This window comes from Bison bison, unplaced genomic scaffold (assembly GCF_000754665.1).
Source record: "Bison bison bison isolate TAMUID 2011002044 unplaced genomic scaffold, Bison_UMD1.0 scf7180017864495, whole genome shotgun sequence".
NCBI lineage: Eukaryota > Metazoa > Chordata > Mammalia > Artiodactyla > Bovidae > Bison > Bison bison.
Genome location: NW_011495054.1, coordinates 12,434,604 through 12,455,036, shown reverse-complemented (window position 1 = coordinate 12,455,036; position 20,433 = coordinate 12,434,604). Strand labels below are relative to the sequence as shown.

The 20,433-nt window shown below is 39.0% G+C and overlaps 1 protein-coding gene across 1 annotated transcript in view; it reads right to left on the bottom strand.

Annotated features, from left to right (window-relative positions):
* HORMAD2 (HORMA domain containing 2) overlaps nt 1–20,433 on the bottom strand; it is a 70,085-nt gene that overhangs the window by 42,784 nt on the left and 6,868 nt on the right. The window contains exons 2-7 of the mRNA XM_010828761.1: nt 17,224–17,311; nt 11,775–11,916; nt 9,865–9,928; nt 9,280–9,316; nt 6,405–6,425; nt 5,661–5,687 (exon numbers count right to left, since the gene is read on the bottom strand). Of these exons, the coding sequence (XP_010827063.1) occupies nt 5,661–5,687; nt 6,405–6,425; nt 9,280–9,316; nt 9,865–9,928; nt 11,775–11,916; nt 17,224–17,274 (342 nt within the window). The 5' untranslated portion in view covers nt 17,275–17,311. The remainder of the gene's footprint in view (nt 1–5,660; nt 5,688–6,404; nt 6,426–9,279; nt 9,317–9,864; nt 9,929–11,774; nt 11,917–17,223; nt 17,312–20,433) is intronic.

Sequence of the window (20,433 nt, the reverse complement as noted above, 5' to 3'; positions counted from 1 at the left end):
TCAGTCCTGCGCAGATGTGGGGGAAGGCGGGGCACCCCAGGCAGAAGAAACAGCGAGGCTAATGCTCTAGAGGAGGAAAGGAAGCCGCCTTCAGGATTACAGAGGAGGCCAAGTGGCTGATGATGAGTGAGCAAAGGGGAGAGTGTAGGAGATGAGGTTGTAGAGGAAACTGTGGTGCCTTGTAACTAAGAGGCTTGGACTTTATTCCAAGTAAACAGGAAGTGAATGGTGAGTGGTATTAAGCATGGGAGTGATTTGCAATTTTTAAAGATCACCTTGGCTATTTTAAGAGTTCAGAGAGGTGGGAACCATGAAATAATTAAGATGGTAGTAATTCAGGGAAGACTACAATGGCAGCAGGTAAACTAGAAAAATTTGAAAAAGAACCAGAGTCTGTGGTATCAGATCTTTTTTTTTTTTACTTTCGTGATCTTGCACTAAAAACTAGAAACCACTGCTATCTGCCAGCTATAAATAGAGACAAACATAAATAAATAAGCTAGAAATAGAGAGGGACAGATTTCCTCGTGAGAGATGTAGTCCATTTAAAATAAAATGATCGCCTAGCAGTTGAAGCTAACATTTGACCCAGATACACATACAGTTGACTCTTGAACAACACAGGTTTGAACCATGCAGGCCCACTTAAAAATGGATTTTTTTTCAATAGTAAATACTACAGCTGTATGTGATACATGATTGTTGAATCCAGAGCATGCAGAACCAAGGATACAGAGGAACTCTGTGCAAGGAGGGCCTGCCATGAATTACGCATGGCCTTCCACTGCATGGGGCCGCCACCCCAACCCCTTCGTTGCTAGAGAGTCAACAGTAATCTACCCACAGAGCTGGAGAAGGTGCTGAAGACAGACAGGCAAAGGCTGTGAGTTTAAGTCAGAATACAAAAAAGACTTCCCTTCATCGTTTCAGTGTTTTGTTCCTTGACAGTGTGGGAATGGGAATGTTAGATTGATGAGGAAAAAAATCACAACGTTCTTGTTACCTGTTTCTATCTGAGATTTGGTGTCCCATTAATCACAGTCAGCTGGTTCTGGGGATACTGGCTCATGCTGCTTACATTCTTAAAAGACTAATTTGCAATGGAGTTAATTTTAAGATAAAAAAAATTTTCTAGCAAAACAGTCTATGTGAGAAATCAAACCAAGATCAGAAGGCTGCTTTGTGAGTCCAGTAGGAGAGATGTATGAGACTGGAGGAGCCCACAGCAACAGGTTTTCTCCCAACAGGCTAGATACACAACACCCTTCTTCGTGGATGAGGGTGTAGCTGCCCTGTCAGGTAAACAGTGCCTGTTCTTCCTGCCCGCCCGTGTTTCCCAACCAGCTCTAGCTTTTTGATGCTCCAAGCTATCTTTTAATTGTATCAAGAGTAGATCCCATAGTGGTTGATAAAAAGTTGACACTTTCTTATTTGGTCTGTAGGGCAACTGATAAGAGTCATGTTTGTAATTGTTTTTCACTGTGTGTGTTAGTTGTGTCTGATTCTTTGCGACCCCAGGGACTGCAGCCCACCAGGCTACATGGAATCTCTAGCTCCATGGCATTCTCCAGGCAAGAATACTGGAGTGGGTAGCCATTCCCTTCTCCAGGGGATCTTCCTGACCCAGGGACTGAACCCAGGTCTCCTGCATCGCAGGCGGACTCTTTACCGTCTGAGCCACCAGGAAAGTCCAATTGTTTTACAGAAGATACTCATGCTTAATAACTTCAATCTGTGTCTGATTGATCAAAGAAGGTGTATTTACAGCAGGCACTAGTCTCTTCTTAACACCTCATAAAACATTCTCCTGCTTTTCAGATTAATGTGTTGCCTAATAAAGATGAGCCTTTAAGCTGCTCACCAATGGTTTCTATTAATCATACTGAATGTATCCACATGGACCAGAGCAACAGCAACATATACAGCCTTTCATTCTCCCTCCATGTTCCAACCCACTGGCAAGACTTTTCAGGCCTGTCTCCAAAGCGCATCCCCAGGCCATCTGGTTCTCTTCACCTCCATTCTCTTCACCCCATCCAAGCCAAGACCAGCTCTTTCCATCTGATCTGCTTGCTTCCAAACTATTCCTCCTCCTCCAAATTCATTCTCTGTTCTATGGCCAAAAAAAGTTTGGAAAATGCAAAGCAGACCGTGTTGCTCCTTTGTTAATGGTTTCCCACTGCCCTCAGGATAAAATCCGGTTTACCTTGGTCCACTGGCCTGACTCATCTGTGCCCTGCCAACCTCTCTGACCTTCTCTTTTGCCTCTTCCTTCCACCCCACTCACCCAGCTCCAGGCCCAGGGCAGCCTCTCTGTCCATGAAGATACCTTCCTGCCTTCAGGCCTTCACACAACTGCCCTCTGGGGTATGCTGTCTCCAGTTGATGACAGTAATCATGATACTTGGGCACTTCCCTAAATGCTCTACATCTGCTCATTCTTACATAGCCAGACTGGGAGCAGGCATTACACCGTTACAGATGAAGCTAGTGAGCAGTAGAGCTGGGATCTGACTCTGGCGTCTGCAGTGTTAACTCCTGTATTGCTATGCCAGTCCCATGCTGTTGCCTTTCACGATCCTGCACAGGGCGGCTCTTCTGGCCACTTAGTCTCAGCTCAAACAGTGGCCCCTCAGGGAGACCTTCCAGGGACTGCTCTCCAATCTTTTTTCCTCCATTCCCACTTGGCACTCTCCAGCGTACCACCTTCTTTTATTTTCGTAGCCGTATGATGTAGCTGAAACTGTCGCTAACTTTTGTTTACTTGTTTATTGTTTACCCTCCTTCATAAGCTTAACGTAAGCTTCCAGACAGCAGGGACCTTGTCTATCCCGTTAATTCCTGTGTGTCAGACACATAAGTGGAACCTAATTAATACCTGCTTAATGAATAGTCAGCCAGGATAGAGTTCACATTCAATTGGATTTCATCTTACAGAATTAAAAACATCTCCAAAAGTATATTGTGGCTAGAAACAGGGACCGTCTATAGTTCAGTTCCTGCAATGATCTATTAAAAGTGGCGCTGACCACCTCTGGTAGTCACAAAGAAAACCGGATGGTGCAACGCTAAGATCTGCGCTGTTGTGTCACCTGTGTCCGACTCTGCAACTCCATGGACTGCGGCATGCCATGCTTTCCTACCCTTCACTATCTCCTGGAGTTTGCTCAGATTTATGTTCATTGAGTTGGTGATGCCACCCAACCATCTCATCCTCTCATCCTCATCCAGCGAGCTGGCTCTTCACATCAGGTGGCCAGAGTATTGGAGTTCCAGCTTCAGCATCAGTCCTTCCAATGAATATTCAGGACTGATTTCCTTTAAGATTGACTGGTTGGATCTCCATGCAGTCCAAGGGACTCTCAAGAGCCTTCTCCAACACCACAATCTAAAGCATCAGTTCTCTGGCACTCAATCTTCTTTATGGTCCAACTCTCACATCCATACATGACTACTGGAAAAACCATAGCTTTGACCATACGGACCTTTGTTGGCAAAGTGATGTCTCTGCTTTTTATACTCTCTAGGTTTGTCACAGCTTTTCTTCCAAGGAACAAGTGTCTTTTATTCAAATACAGTAATTCTTTATGGGTCTTTCATGTGTTAGGTCACACATCTCATTAATACCCTCACCCACTCTGTAGCATGAATCTGCAGAGGAGCTACACTGCCCTCTTCACTACTTTAGTTACTTTTGCCAGTTCATCTTTCTTGAGGTGGAGCAACCAGGACAAAACCTCAGGTGTAGAAGCACCACAGCCTTGTGCAATGCCCCCAACACTTCTGGTCTCTGGACAGAATAAGCACACTTGTTTAAGCCAGAGGTTCGCAACTGGTGTACCATGACAACTCTTCACAGGAGCACTGCAAATTTTAGTCCATGTGTAACATGCTTTTTTGCTTCAGGTAAATATTAATGTTGTTATTGTTTGTGCAATTCTGCTTAGGGGAGGCTATGCTTCTACCAATATGAGTTAAGAAACATGGTACCATATTAGATAAGACTGTTTATGTGAGAATGGTGTTTTGAGAGTATATAAAAGAGTGAGATCAAAGACATAAATAGTTCTCTCAGTGACTTGATGCTAAAGAGCAATCATGAAACAGTGTAACCCATGGATACTCTCAGGCTATGAGCATCGCTGTGCCATAGTTATACCATAATTATTGCTGAGATGTGTGGAGTCTTTTTGAGTCTTTTCATCCTCTTAAACATGCCACCAAATTATCTAGTAATCAAAAGTGTTCCATGAACACAGAGGTTAGGGATCATTGCTATAGGAAACAATATGTAAGAGTTCAGAATATTTTTTCTAGGTCATAAATGATGGCTCAGAACTTATCATATAATAAGCTGATTTTGCTTTCTAACTTTATTATATATATTGCCTACATCAAATTTCATTTAACAGTTTTCTTCCCACTCTGTAATATTTTTCTGTAGATAAGCCCAATTTCCTAAGCACAGTACTACCTCAAAAAGCCTCAAAAAATTTCAGACTCGGAGTTTCACATGCAGAAGAAAACTTAGTAATTTATTGCATGAAGGAAATGACCAATTTATTAACAATTTATTGGAGATCTTACTTTGGGAAACTTCTCTTCAAATGTACTGGAAAAAAAAACCTGAAAACTAAACTAAAGATAGAGATATACAGAGGTAGCTTAGGCACTGAGGAATTGTTACCCACCTGCATGCACCAGTTTTCTTCAGCCTTGCTCAAACAGCTATTTATAATCTTGCCAAAGAGTGGATAGTAAAGGCTAAAATAATGCTCAGCTTAGTTGTGAAGGTCACCATTTAGGCTAAATTCATAGGCTTAGGGAAAGAAAATTGAAAGCAAGGAAAGGGGAAGAAGAAAGAAAGCTGAGAGGAAAATAGAGGTCAGAATGAGAAGAAAGGAGGAAGGGCATCTCCTTCCATTCCTGTGCTGTGACCTCGGCTGCTGTTCAAAGCAGCACAGGTAACCACCGTGTACTCAGTACGATGACAGTCACTCTGGGGGATAAAAAGAAAACAAGGACCCTGTCCTCAAGAATTCACAGTCTGGCTAGGAAGATAAAGTAATCTATAGGAATCAAGAGTGTTGAATTGTGAGGTCCTGCTGGAAAAGGGAATTCAGAGAAGGAAGAACTTAGTGTGAACAAAATAATCAAAGAGGCTCTCATGGAAGTTTCAGATGAAGTTTCAGACACAAGTTGGCGTTGAGGATGAGTAGGATTCAATAAGCAGAGGGAAGAAATTTACAGAGAGAAGGAAAAAGGTAAAGCTTGGAAATCTATGAGAAGGTCAGACGGGGAGAATTTAGTTAGTCTTTAAAAAAAAAATGGTTTAGCATGTTTATGCCCCAAAGACCACAAATAGAAAGGATTCAGCATTAGTCAAAATGAAAAGGAAATGCAGTCTTCAAAAATCAGATTCTCACTGTTAAGGTGTTAGGGAATAGGCTTCAGTTCCACTCAGTGTTTTTCCCCAGTACTGCTAGGTAGTTTTTTTAAATTGCATAATAAAGAATTGGTGACATTTATAATAAAACACACAGAAAGAGCTCACTATGAGTTACTTTGCTCATTTGGTAGTCTAGTGACATAATCTATGTCCTCAACTCAGGTAAACATATTTAAATATACATATACTGCCCATCTCTATGTGTTCTTACCTCAGGTTCCTTGGGATTTGTGTAAAGCTATTTAAAGAAAAATAAACAGCATTTAATTTCTGAAACTAGATTACTCCTCACAGAATACATTTGCTATGTGACGAGTTCAGTTTGTGATATATTAATCGAGTACTGAAATACATATATGCATAGATTATATATATCTGGAGATATATATTTCAAGGTAGAGGTGGAATAAGCTCTAATTTTGTGAACACAGACTTTATAGTATTCCATGAACATTGACTATAAGGAAATTGATAGCCAGGTATTTATAATTACTGTAACTGAGCTACAAATAAATTCTAAATAATTGGTTATGGTTTTAAATTTTTAAAATAATTTATATACCTATGACTCTCAGTAGTATTGTCTCATTTTCTTTCTGTTCTTAATGACATATACCATGCTATACCCAGCAGTATACAAAACTTCAAAAAAATCTGCAGAACTTCAAAAACAAGGAACTTTGAGTATGTAAAGTAACTCAGAAAATGAAATCCTGATAGCTAGTAGATAGAATAGATAGTATATCCTATATATTTCCTCAGTTATTATAATATGCCAAAGAAATATATAGACTGTGACATTTTAGTAAAAGCTTTGATCGAGTTTTTTTTAATTCCAAAATGTCATAGGACAATGAAATTCAGGAAGGATGGGAGAGAGTACACTGTTTAACCTCTCACTTGCCAAAAGACAATGAAGCAGAGGCAGAGGGCTCGTCTTTAAATGCGTACTTACTGTCAGCACTGCCATGCGGAGCTGTAAGAGAAAAGAAACTGTTGTTACTACACATTTGCACCTGTGTTACTGTTTTTCAGTTAAACTATGACGTCAGAGAGGTTCCAAGAATTGGAGTAGAAAAAATATTCAGAAGGTCAGAGAAATGGATACTAATTATCCATTCATCCAAGTGAGTGTCTATTACATACCCAGGGTTCTGCTGGGGAGGGGAAGGATGGAAAAAAAAAAGATAACTATACTTACTCTCTATAAGTTACATTCTAGTTTGGGAGGGAAAAGATACACAAAATAATTCATTATAAGAGTTAAATATGCCATAAGCATCTCTAAAACATTTTGCCCTTTGAAAGGAATCTACTAGAGTTAAAAATCTGAAGTCTGATATGAGTTCTACAAAACCCCTGCCCTCCCTACGTATACATTACAGATCAGATTCTCTCTGTTTGAAAGAATAACAGAATACATAGATACAGAGACAGAATCAAGTCTATCACCAACTTTTAAACACTATGACACAGATGAGAAAATTTTCAGGACCATAACTTCCTATCAAATTATTCACCTATTTCACCCAAAGGACTAAAACTTTAGTGACGCTGTGTGGCCATTTTGGTTACTGCATACAACTGACTTTAAGACTACCCAGTGAAACTCTAACTTACATTATTTAATTAATAGCTCATTCATTCATTCAAAAGTAGAAATGGCCCCTGATCTCAGGGAACACGCATACCAGCAGGAGAGGACAAAAAAAAAAAAAAACCCACACACATAGGTACATCATCACAAGTGTGTTAATTGCTATGAAGCAGTTAGGTTGTGAACATTAAACAGATGGACAATCTAGGCTGGGAGAAGGGTGGCAGGGGGCCGGGGCTTGTCAAGGAAAGCCTTTCGGAGGAAGTAAATATTTAGGCTGGGACATGAAGGATAAATTGGAATTAGCCAGATAAAGGGTGTGGGGTAGGGAAGAAACTTTTGCAGGAAAAATAATATGTACAAAGGTAGAAGGCACTCAGCATGTTCTAGAATCCTTGTGTGGCTTGAACTTGGTGAACAATGGTGAGAGTGATGCCTTAGAAAGTGTGATCCCTAGGCCAGCAGCCTCAGCATCACTTGGAACTTGTCTGAAATGAAAATTCTCACACCAGAAATTTGGAGGTGAAACCTGGCAATGTGTGTTTTACCAGGCCCTCCAGGTGACTCTGACGCAAGCTAACATTTGAAAACTGCTGCCTTGGATTATTAACTCATTTAATTCTCAAACAACCCTGAGGTAGGTTCTAATATTACTGTAAAGAAACCCTAAGAGGTAGGTTACATGCCAAGACACAGGAATTAAATGGCAGAACTAAGATTCACTTCAGGCTGGCTTTTTCCAAGCCTTGAGCTCTTAACTACTTTGCACTGCCCCTCAATGATGGACACTCAAGAAATGTTGCTCGATGAATGGACAGGAAAATGAATGAGTGCTGTTTGGTGTACTGGTGATGACCTTCTACCCCTCTCAACCCATCTAAATACTAAGGGCCTTCAAATCTCAGGAGTCATTTTCTCCCAAAGATTTCCCTCTTGCCTCTCACTGGCTGTAATCCCACTTTTCCATATTTCCTTTGCACATGATCAATATCTTGCCTTTGGCATTGCATCACTTTCTAATGAATATTATGATTATTTATACTTGTGATAAAGATGATTTTTTAAATAAAAATATCAAACTGATATGAAAAAACTCCAAATTTAATAGCCCAACCTGGCACAGGTAGAGAGCAATCAGAAAAGGTGCCAGCTTAGCCTTCGGCTGGGTTCCTGGAAGCTCCCCCTGAGCCAGCTGTCAGCCCTTTAGTTGCCAGGTTGTGGAATAGTCTGGGGAGATCCACGACTCCCCAGAGACTGGTGGGGTGAGGGGGAGGACACGGTGGGAGTCGTGTGGGGCCTCAGAGAAGCATTTATTTAGCGCTGGATATACAGTACTCCAGTATTTTAACAAGAGGTGCAGCTACACCAGCGTTCACTAGCTGGTCCTCAGTTGTGCACATGAATGTCATTCATCTTCTGCCTTGGTCTACAAGCTCTGTGTGTGCACAACCTCATGTCTGTTTTATTTTTGCATTCCTCAACCTCCTGGTCAGCGTTGAATAACTCATAAGTAATAACTGTTCAATGAAAAAGGAAGTGTATCAGTGCAACTAAATAATCCAATGTAAAGCTTACTCACCTTAAGTTTTCTTAAAGAAATAGGAATTGAGAAGGGGTAAAAAGACACAGATGGGGAAAAGGAGGAAGCAGTGGCACAAAGTTCATTTATTAAATTATCTCTTCCACTAGACTGGAGCTTCTAATTTTTATACCCTTCACAGCTGTCTTGGGCAGTGAGAAAAATCTAATGCACTTAAAATTCAGGCTGCATTTTTAACAATTCAAGCTATAATACTAGCTATTTTGAGGGAACAGGTTATATACACGTGCCAAACATAGATAATGAAATAACTGACATAGAATAAAAATCAAGTATTCAATTCCATCTTTTCCTTTCGTATCTGCACACTGCATCGCCACTCAATGTGCTAAATGCCAGATTCTTGTCTCCCCTGTCCCACATCCTGTGATCTCTTCCAGTGACTTCAGAGGAAATTCTGTGGTCAAAAAGATATGAGTATGTAAAACAGAAAAGTGAGGGTGTCAATTCTAACTGATGTAAACGAGACACCAACAGGACAACAGAGACGTAAAGTAAAAAGAAACTGGTTAAGGAAGGCACGTAGGAACTGCTGTGCTCTTAAACACAACAACAAAATAAAGGCTAAAGTTTTCTTTTAAAGGGATAAAGGGTGAGTCTTTGATCCTGGTATAAACTTAAAGATGTTCTTACGTATCTCTTTTCCAAAGCATCAAAACAACCTTGAATCCTGTCAAGAAATAAATGCTTGATGTCAATTTGGATCAGACGCAAAGCCAAAAAGAATCCCAAGTACAAAACTAATTTACTTTTTTTGCTTTGAAATACTTTAAGTTGATAACCATCTCACCTTTCACCCATTTAATCATTTTCTAGAAACTCCTAGTATGTTTTAATGTATTTACAGTACTTATAATAAATAATAGGTAAGCAATTTTGAGGTAGGAACCACATCTTATTTTTCTTTTTGCATCCGGTAATGTTTAGCACACTGACATGTATTTGATAACTAATCAAATTTTGATTGATATTTTTCTTCCTTGTATAAAGAAAGTCTGTATTCTTAAAAAAGAAAAAAAAACTGAATGTCAGTACCTTAAAATAATATTGGATAACTGTTGCACATTTCTAGGAAGTTGTAAAAAAAAAAAATACATGAAAAGAAAGGAAGAAGGCAATAGTTTTAAGGAAATGATCTTACCAAATAAAGTCTTATGGGTAATTTCAGCTATAATAAAAATAATGTTGTTCAACTTTGGTGGAATTTCAGTTACTTACCACTTGATAATATGCAGTGACCCAGGACATTTTTTATCTTCTCGGAGGATTTTTAAACTGAGGTCTACAAAAATAGAAACATAGTCTGCTGTACTAAAATTGTCCATGCTAAGTAAGGGTATTTCCTTTCATGATTTTATTTATACAACTTACTTAGTTTTATAGTTTATAAAAACATTTTGAATCTCTAAATGTCTAATTTTAAAACAAATCCTATGTTGATAATTGGCTTAGTTCCCATTTTTATTATAGATTAGCAGTCCCCTCTTCTACAATATACACAACTGAGTTGGTTGTGAAATCAATTTGTGTCACTTCTCTGCTTCTGCTGAATTTTAAGTTATCATAAGGTAGTACTGAGACCAGCCAGCTATATCAAGCAATTTAAAATATACACCTCAATCTCAAATCACTTCTCTGGTATTTCTCTCTCAGTGGGGGGAAAAAAAGGATAAAAAATGTTTTCATGGGTTATTCTCAGATATTAATTTCCATCTGAAATTCAACCACTTTACTATAGGAAGGAAGAATAAGAAAAGCATTAAAAGTTTTGGTTTAGATTAGTCTAAAATCGATTACTGATTCATTTATAACTTCGTATAAATCACTTCACCTTTTCATCGTGTTTTCCTATTCTAAAATTGATGTTACCTCTGTTGCTGTTGAGGGATATGAAAATTATTACTGGGCATTTTAATGTCATGTGCTACTTTAAGTACAAACACCGAGAGGAACATATATAACTTCCATTAAAACTATCACAAAAAATAAAGCTGTAAACAATGGTATTGCCCTCCATGCATAGGTTAGTGATTGGCACACAGTAAGTGCTTAATTAATTACCCCAAACGTGTCTTTCTCCAATTCTATATTCCAAACAAGAGGAGAAACGGCAACTATGTGCTGCATATAAACATTTTCACTATTACAGATTTCTATCCTGACCAGAAGAGCATAAAACAAATGAGGCTGTCGCAATTACAAATATGCTTTTGTGTTTATAGCACACATGGATTTCATTGATGCTCATGTAGAGAAGCAAATGGTGTTTAATAAAACATAAATTGGAATGAGGCCTAAGTTATCATTAAATACAGATGTGAGAAACAAAGTAAAATTAGATTTTGAAAAATAACATCTTACAAGGAAACTTGTAGCCCTCTATATTTATTTTCCAAATGATACTTTCCCACTTTGGTGACAAATCAGCAAGATTTTCTGAATGGTTATCATAATCTAGCTTTTTAAAAAAATAAGATTTTTGAAAAACTGAAGAGTCCTAGGTACATTCTTCTTAATACAAGAGAAGGAAAGGAGACAGAAACAGCTTGTAATACAAGGAAATGAGATCATAAATTTAAGGACATAAGAAATAAAAGGAAGAAAACTGGAAAAGAGAGAACATTGAGAAAAGAACAGAACTGATTGGAATAGTAATTGTTGACATCTCCATGTCAATCAGTAGAGGGGTTTGGGATGGGTATGCATTTTTTTCGAGCTTATTTCTATATGCTAACAGAAAGAATTTTTAAAAACTTCTCAATTACAGTTCCTCAATGGGGAAGTCTGTCTCAAAGTTGAGACAAAAAATAGTGCAAATGTACAGCACCCACATAGATTTCAACCTGGCTGCTGCTTTTGTAGGTGTAGTTTAGAATTACTGGGCTTGTCCATACAGATTTCTTTTTTCTTCAGCCTGTCATTTGGTATCTGGCCAGGAACTAATGGTTCCTACAAGTAAAACCACTACACAAAGTGAAATTAAAATGGAAAATGAATTAGCAAATTGATCCTGACAAACAGGCCCATGACCTGGAATTAGCACACTCCATGAGAAATTAAAGTTTTACTCCTGCCAAACAGAGGGAAAGGGCTCCACCAGCCAAAGTAACCATTTAGTTAGACTTTACCATCCAAATGGCGTTCTCCGTAAGAGCTCTCTGGAAATAGGCCTCGTAGGTACGTTATACAAGAGATAGAAGTAGCAAAAAGTTTCTTCACCATTATCAGTGATTCATGCTCATTAGTGATTTGAGATGGAAAAACTGTTTTCTAGGAGGGAGGAAAAAATGAAAAAGATTAGTATTCTTTCATACATTCAGCCCATCATATCACTACCACAAGCAAAATGAAAAGACTTTTCAAGACCTCAAGTCTGATACCTTTTGAGATAATCAAAAGGAAACAAGGTTTTGAATATTGCTTTAAATTAGATCTTCACTGGCAAGGGAGAGAAGAAAGGTAGAGACAGGTATTCAAGTAAGTCAAGACTAATATAATTTATTTTACAATGATCTGTGGATTTGAGGCAAAACTGGGAGTTTTCCTCTGATGATGTGATCTTCCCTTTCACACACTCCTCAGAAGGCGCTGCAAGCCGCCCTTCGCCCCTCCATTCTGTACTCTTCTCTCCAGTCGCCAAGCACATCCTGTCGCTGGCCTCATCTCAGCCCTCATACCATGTGGCTCTACTGCAGTGTCTGACACTTTTACCCACACTCTCTCTCTCAGCTTCCATAACACTATTTTCTTGTTTTTTTCCCCCATCTATCCTCCATAGCTATTTCAGTCTCTTTTTTTCTTCAGTTTTTCTGAGTTTTCTGGGTGTTGCTCGCACCCCAGAATTCTGTCTTCAGTCTTTTCTCTTTCCATAGCTCTCTGTTCTTGAGTCATTTCATCTAGTCTCATTGCTTCATCTGCAGCCAGTACAGAGAAAGTGTCCTTATTTCTATTCTGAGCTTGACTTCCATGTCTATTTTCCGAACATCTATGCCCAGACCACTTTGTAGACCTCTCAAACTCAGTTTCTCTCTCTCACCCTGACTGAAACCTGATCCCAAGTTTCAATCTCAAACAAACGAATCAGCGTCCACCTCAGTCAAACCATCCAAGCCAGACGTAGAGTCACCTTTGGCTTCTCGCCCCCCTCCATACTCCATATCCAATCACACAGTACTCTTAATTACTCCATATCCAATCACACTGCTGCTGCTGCTGCTAAGTCGCTTCAGTAGTGTCCGACTCTGTGCGACCCCATAAACAGCAGCCCACCAGGCTCTCCCGTCCCTGGGATTCTCCAGGCAAGAACACTGGAGTGGGTTGCCATTTCCTTCTCCAATGCATGAAAGTGAAAGAAAGTGAAGTCGCTCAGTCGTGTCCGACTCTTAGTGACCCCATGGACTATGGCCCACCAGGGTCCTCCGTCCATGGGATTTTCCAGGCAAGAGTACTGGAGTGGGGTGCCATTGCCTTCTCCATCCAGTAACACAGTACTCTTAATTCTAGAAGTGACTCGTTTTCTCCTTTCTCTTCTCGCTGACTTGGCTCAGGACGTGCTCATTTCTCCCCTTTATTACTGCAGTAGCCTCTGACCTCCCTGCCAATCGTTCTCTTCATTCAATCTGTCCTTCATGTTGCCGTCATCATTAACTTTAAAGAATACAAATCTTATCATGACACTCCCAGTGTTCATACAGGATAGAGCTCAAGTGTGGCATTTGAGAACTGTCAAAACCTTATCTTTGCCCAATTTTCTTGCCTCATCTCCCAGCCCTCCCCTCCTTCATTCTCTCGCATGCACCCTACTCTTTAGCCACATGGAACTACTCTTCATCGACTATTCTGCTACCACGTATTTTCACGTTTTGTGCTTTGCTTAAGCCAAAGTTCTGCAATGTAGGTGACTCACACATGAAGCTGAGCACAGGAAACCTGGTACAAATGAGTACTACTGCATGATTGCTCTTATATAAAGTACAAAAGCAGGTGAGATGAATCCATGTTATTAGAAGTCAGGATGGTAAAGCTCCAATAACCTTGTTCAAATTCAGAGGCCTTTAAACTATGGCGAGCAGTTTCAACTGTTCAGTTTTAGTAATTCTGTTACTTGGAGGCAGGTATTACCCATGAATATGCCTTTAGATGAAAGAGATCGCCCCAAAAGCTTTTCTGTATCTAGATCTGGTTCTAGAATGTCTTCTGGACATGATTTTGCAATTTAAGCTGCTTCTTGGGTACACTATATAGTGAAAATGAATTATCAGTTCATCCTTTTGGTCAAACCACATTATATTCAGTTTTTAAAAAAATGTAATTATTACTCTTGTATGTATGAGAGAATTTGGGGGGGGGGTGGAAATTAATAGAGATCTTAAAGCCAGCCTAAGGTTTTTTATTTGTATTCTGTAACCAGTGGAAAGGCAGCAGGTTTGATCGTGTCAGTAGAATAATTGTTTTAGGAATATTAAGCGATAGCAGAAGTAGGAAAGATCACAGTTTAAAGGGAATTTGATATGGAATGTGCACGTGTCTGCATGTAAGTGTGTAAAATTTTACAGAAAATTGCTTTTTGTACCTATAGATTCTGAGAAATTAAGGTTCTTTGGGGTTAATTGGGTAATAGCTGGCATGACATATATATATATAATAACTTACTGAAAACATGCCAAAACTTAGCGAAAATACTTAAGTAATAACCATCTGTAAAATTAAATAATCTAAAAATATAAAGACATTTATTTTAAATATGGAATCAAAAAGCCCATTTGTAGTAATGAAGATCAAGGACTGGAAAAGGCCTCTAGGATTGTTATTTTTCTACACTCCAGGAATTTTTTTCTCAGCTCAACTGGTCTAATATTTTAAGAGGTATCATGCACATTTTCGTAAATGTCTAATACATGAAAATAGTATGGCTTAATAATAGAAAACACTATTGTAAGTTATTTTAATAAGAAAATGTGCTAATGATGTAATGTTTGACAGCTCAATTGTCAAGCTATGTGTATGTGAGTCGCTCAGTCGTGTCCGACTCTTTGTGACTCCATGGGCTCTAGAGCTCAGCTGTCAAGCTACGTGTGTGTGTTAGTTGCTCAGTCGTGTCCAACTCTTTGCAACCACATAAACTGTAGCCCACCAGGTTCCTCTGTGCATGGGATTCTCCAGGCAAGAATACTGGAGTGGGTTGCCATTTCCTTCTCCAGTGGATCTTCCCGAACCAGGGATTGAACCTGGGTCTCCCACATTGCAGGCAGATTCTTTACCATCTGAGCCACTAGGGCAGCTGTATGGCAAGTTATAGTATTTCTCTGAGCTTCAGTTTTCTCCTTATTTCAAGGCTCTATTGAAATAATAATACCAAGCCCTTGGCACAGTGCCCAGCACATGTAAGTGCTGAATAAATGTTAGCTTCTATAGTAGTTATTGTTGTTTTCAGTAAAAAAAAATAGCAAAATCATACAGTCACTTGAAATTTGCTGGGAGAAGTAGTTCATGCAGTCCAAACTACAAAGATCTGTTTATATCAAAAGGTCAATTTGTTAATTGACAGCGCAAAAAATAACTGCCAAACTGATTGCAATCCATCTACCCAGCTAAGCATTTTCACCCCAGGAAGGAAGCACACTTAGGAAATCCGATGAGATCAGGAGTCTGCTTGTTGAATATATTGAATTCAAGCCAGAAAGATGACGGCTTTCTCTCTGCCCTAATTCTCCTTCAGCTTCAATCCTTCCTACCTCTGCTACAGCTTAATATTCTTAAAACAACAATTTACTCAACTGTCCCGGTAAAACTGCTGACTTTCCATTGATTGCAGAATAAAGCATAAGTTGCTTAGCCTGGCTTTTAAGATCCACACTAATTTGTTCCCAAAGTTCCTATTCAGTTAATTTTCCTACTTCTGTCCGACATGATGAAGCTCCACTCCACTGGGGATGGGTTCTTTGTTACTCTCTGAAACATGCCATGCTCATTACTTAATTGAGCCAAGGCATATGCTAGTTTTTCCTCATGGAATTCTCTTCTTTCTCCTCCATCCTAATCCCTTTCGTTATTTAAGGCCCACCTTAAATCTTGTCTCCTTCCTGAGGAATATACAAACCATTTCAGTCTATACAAAAAATCTCTAAATTTCTATCATTTGTATTGTTTTACTTGTCACAAATATTTAATGCATATACTGCATTGTATACTGACTTACCTCTTGTAAGTCATTTCCCCAACCAGATTATAAACTTCTGGAACATGAAGATTCTTTTTTTTTCTCTCAGAAAAGAACACAGTGTTACATATATATTATGTAATACTGAGCTCTCAATGAATAACTGAATGGCTCATTAACGGCTGTCATAGGACAAGATAAACTGCCCAGGTGAGCCCAGCAAGGCTGCCTGGCCCCGGCGTGCTCCCCCAGGGTCCTAGCTGCTCTCAGTGCCCTTCCCTTCAGTTCTTGTAACTGCATCACAGTGTGTATCAGAAGCTTCCTAACTGTGTCAGGAAGTGAATGTCTAACAAAGAACCTTTCTCTTTAAATCTCTTTTTTGTTTCTGATTTCTTTTACTCTTGCTGTTGTTCAGTCACTCAGTGTCTGACTCTTTGCAACCCCATGGACTGCAGCATGCCAGGCTTCCCTGTCCTTCACTATCTCCTGGAGCTTGCTCAAACTCATGTCCACTGAGTCAGTGATGCCATCCAACCATCTCATCCTCTGTCGTCCCTTTCTCCTCCTGCCTTCAATCTTTCCCAGCATCAGCGTCCTTTCCAATGAGTCAGTTCTTCATATCAGGTGGCCAAAGCATTAGAGCTTCAGCTTCTGCATCAGTCCTTCTAATGAATATTCAGGATCGATTTCCTTTAGGATTGACTGGTTTGATCTCCTTGAAATCCAAGGGACTTTCAGGAGTCTTCTCCAACATCACAGCTCAAAAGCACCAATTCTTTGGCGCTGAGCCTTCTTTATGGTCCAACTCTCACATCTATATATGACTACTGGAAAAATGGTAGCTTTGACTATACAGACCTTTGTTGGCAAAGTAATGTCTCTGCTTTTTAATACTCTAGGTTTGTCATAGCTTTTCTTCCAAGGAGCAAGCATCTTATAATTTTGTGGCTGCAGCCACCACCTGCAGTGATTTTGGTGCCTGAGAAAATAAAGTCTGTCATGGTTTCCATTGTTTCCCCATCAATTTGCCATGATGGGCCCGGATGCCATGATCTTTGTTTTTTGAATGTCTCATGAGATGAACCTTCATCTGAAGATGCTTCGAGCCTGACATCTAGAACTCTTCCCTCAACTGGTACTTCTCTGGACTCATAACTTCACAAAACTCTTTTACTCTAGAAAGTCTAAATATATAAACATGAAACAAGCACCCAGGAAGTTACTTAGTAGGACTCTATTCTAATTTCCTGAACATCCTCAATCCATTAGCCAGTTAAAATGTAGATACACTCTGCCAGGATATTATGTACCAATTAACTGATAAAGCTGCTGTTTTAAAAAACACCAAAGATTAAAGTCATGATTCTGAATTAACTCACTAAATAGTCATTGATTTTCTTTTAATTCTTAATAAATACCTTAGATGTCTTACGAATTCTGATAGAGCGAGAGAGCTGAACAGTGGCCATGATAGTAATGTATCAGGATTCTTTTAACAAATCTAACCTGTAGAAAAAAACATTAATTAGAGACCTTGCCTAACATAATCCTTTTATTGTGAATCTTCCAAAGAACTGTATAATTAGCATTTGATTGTATTCTTTGGGAAATCAGTTTAATAAACATCTCCACTACCAATTTTCTATAAATTAGAGTAAGATCTCTGGATTAGTTTTTCCAACCACCCAAGGAAAATATAAGTTGACTTACTCATTCCCAAATACATTTGGAGGAGAATAATAAATTACAAACCCCCTAAAGGTTCAACAATGTATTTTACTCATCCTTGTTATTCCCTCAGAGTGTTAACAGCACTCTCTATACAACAGGGGCTTAAAAAGTATTTCTTGAATTAACTTCACGTATAATTGATTTACAAAGTCAACTCAAAAATTAAAGTTTACATTTCATACCCATTAGGATGGCTATTCAAACAGATAGAAAATAACAAGTGTAGGTGAAGATGGGGCAAAATTGGAATCCTTGTACACTGCTGGTAGGAATGTGAAGTGGTGCAGCTGCTGTAGAAAGCAGTATGGCAGTTCCTCAAAAAGTTCAATAGGTTTACCATACTATCCAGCATTTCCACTTCTAAACTCAGAAGTATCAAGAAGTGTTAGTCGCTCAGTTGTATCCAACTCTTTGTGACCTCATGAACTGCAGCCCACCAGGCTCCTGTCCATTGGATTTCCCAGGCAAGAATACTGGAGTGGGTTGCCATTTCCTTCTCCAGGGGGTCTTCCCCACCCAGGGATCAAACCCATGTCTCCTGTATTGCAGGCAGATTCTTTACCATCTGAGCCACCAGGGAAGCCCAAAAAGTATTGAAAGGAGGGATTCAGACAGACACACACCAATGTTCATAGCAGTATTATTTATAATAGCCAAAAGGCAGAAACAACCCAAAGGTCCAGGAACAGCTGAATGGGCTTTTAAATATGGTATATACAATGAAATGTTATTCAGTATCAAAAAGTAATGAAATTATGATATGTTACAACATGGGTAAATTTGAAAACATTATGCTAAATGAAATAAACCAGACACAAAAGGATGCCTATCACATGATTCCATTTGTATGAATAGAATCAGATTCATAGTGACAGAGAATAGAACAGAGGTCACCAGGGGCTAGAGGGTGGAAGGAATGGGGAGCTCAATTTGTACATAATTTCATTCAGGATGATGTAAAATTTTTAGAAATGGGTAGTGGTAAAGGTTGTATAAACACTGTGAATACACTTAGTGCCGCTCAGTTATACACTCAATGGTGACTGAGATGATGAATTTTATGTTACGCACATTTTACCACAATAAAAAAGCATTTATGTTTAAAAATATATAGTTTTTACTACATCATTTCACTAACAAAAAAGAAGCAAATTTCCCTTTTTCTTTTTAAAGGACTTAATTGTAGTTTCTTTTCAAGATTTTATGGAGTTCTGACCAAAATATTAGTAAAATAAACCACTTAAAATTCTGGATCACCTAGGATAGCCTGTGATTTGATTTTGTGTATAAATTAATGCAAGATTCTGGAAGATTTTGCAAATATAAGAGGGCAGAATTATTTAAGGACACTGCCACAAGGTGGTGATAGAGATCATAAACAGGTAATAATTTCTCTCACTTTACTTCTTCAGAGCAGCACTGGGGGACACTCTTTTACAGGATTTACGTGAGACTGACAACCACCGGACAGTCCTTTGGTCCTTAAAGATTCCAAGGTGTCTTTTGTTGACTTCAGATTATAACCTTCATTTTTGAGCATAACCTTCAAAACGGACTCAACATGATCACTGTCTCCTTTACAACTTCAAGAAATAAAATGGGAAAAATAAGTAACTACAAGAGTTTACACTCCAGTTTTGACCCAGTAAACCAAGATAAACTATCACTTCCCTGGTGGCTCAGACGGGAAAGCGTCTGCCTACAGTGAGGGAGACCTGGGTTCAATCCCTGGGTCAGGAAGATCCTCTGGAGAAGGAAATGGCAACCCACTCCAGTACTCTTGCCTGGAAAATCCCACGGACGGAGGAGTGTAGTAGGCCACAGTGCATGGGGTCGCAAAGAGTCGGACACGACTGATCAACTTCACTTCACTTCACTTCATTGGGGTAGTTATTAGAGACAATAAATAATAGGGAATAATGATTTCAAGTGGCTTTCTATATTGGTGGGTTTTTAAATAATTTCTCTATGATGGCAACCTATTCTGATGGCATTTCTAGAAAATCAAGTCCTGAAAATAGTATCAGGCTATTAGAACACAATGCATTTACTACATCTATGTATTTAGACTACATGAATAATCTAGTTTTAATTGATATTATCGCTGAAAGCTCAAACCTCCAGGATACTTGCTTTTGAGAAGGGATTCAAAGCTAATCACTATTAAGCATTTGGTACTTATCTGTGGAATTAACATTTATAAAATTAGTCAAGTTAAATTTTCCATACACATATGTATTGTGTATACAGAGAAAATTAATTGCACTGCTAGTGCAATCTGGGAGAAAGTCTTTGGAGTTAAGGAACCTGGGTTCGAATTCTGCTCAACTACCTAGCAACTCTATGTTTTGGTCAAATTACTTAGTCTTGCTGGGCCTCAGTATCCTTTTTGTAAAATGAAGACAGTAAATCCAGCTTTTCAGGGCTCTTTTAGTGTTTATCAGGACATGTATTTATCTGGAGAGGAAACACAGCATAGTGGTTAGGCACATGAACTTTTGCGGAGCCAAATTGCCTAGGATCGAATCCCAGTCTGCAATCCAATTGCCATATTGTTTCATGCACATGTTTGCCTCAGTTTCCCCATCTGTAAAATACAGTCACTAATAGTATCTATTTAGTTATGACCTAAATAAAATTTCTTATGATTATACAGTGGAAGTGAGAAATAGATTAAAGGGACTAGATCTGAATGATAGAGTGCCTGATGAATTATGGACGGAGGTTCGTGACATTATACAGGAGACAGGAATCAAGACCATCCCCATGGAAAAGAAATGCAAAAAAGCAAAATGGCTGTCTGGGGAGGCCTTACAAATAGCTGTGAAAAGAAGAGAAGCGAAAAGCAAAGGAGAAAAGGAAAGATATAAGCATCTGAATGCAGAGTTCCAAAGAAT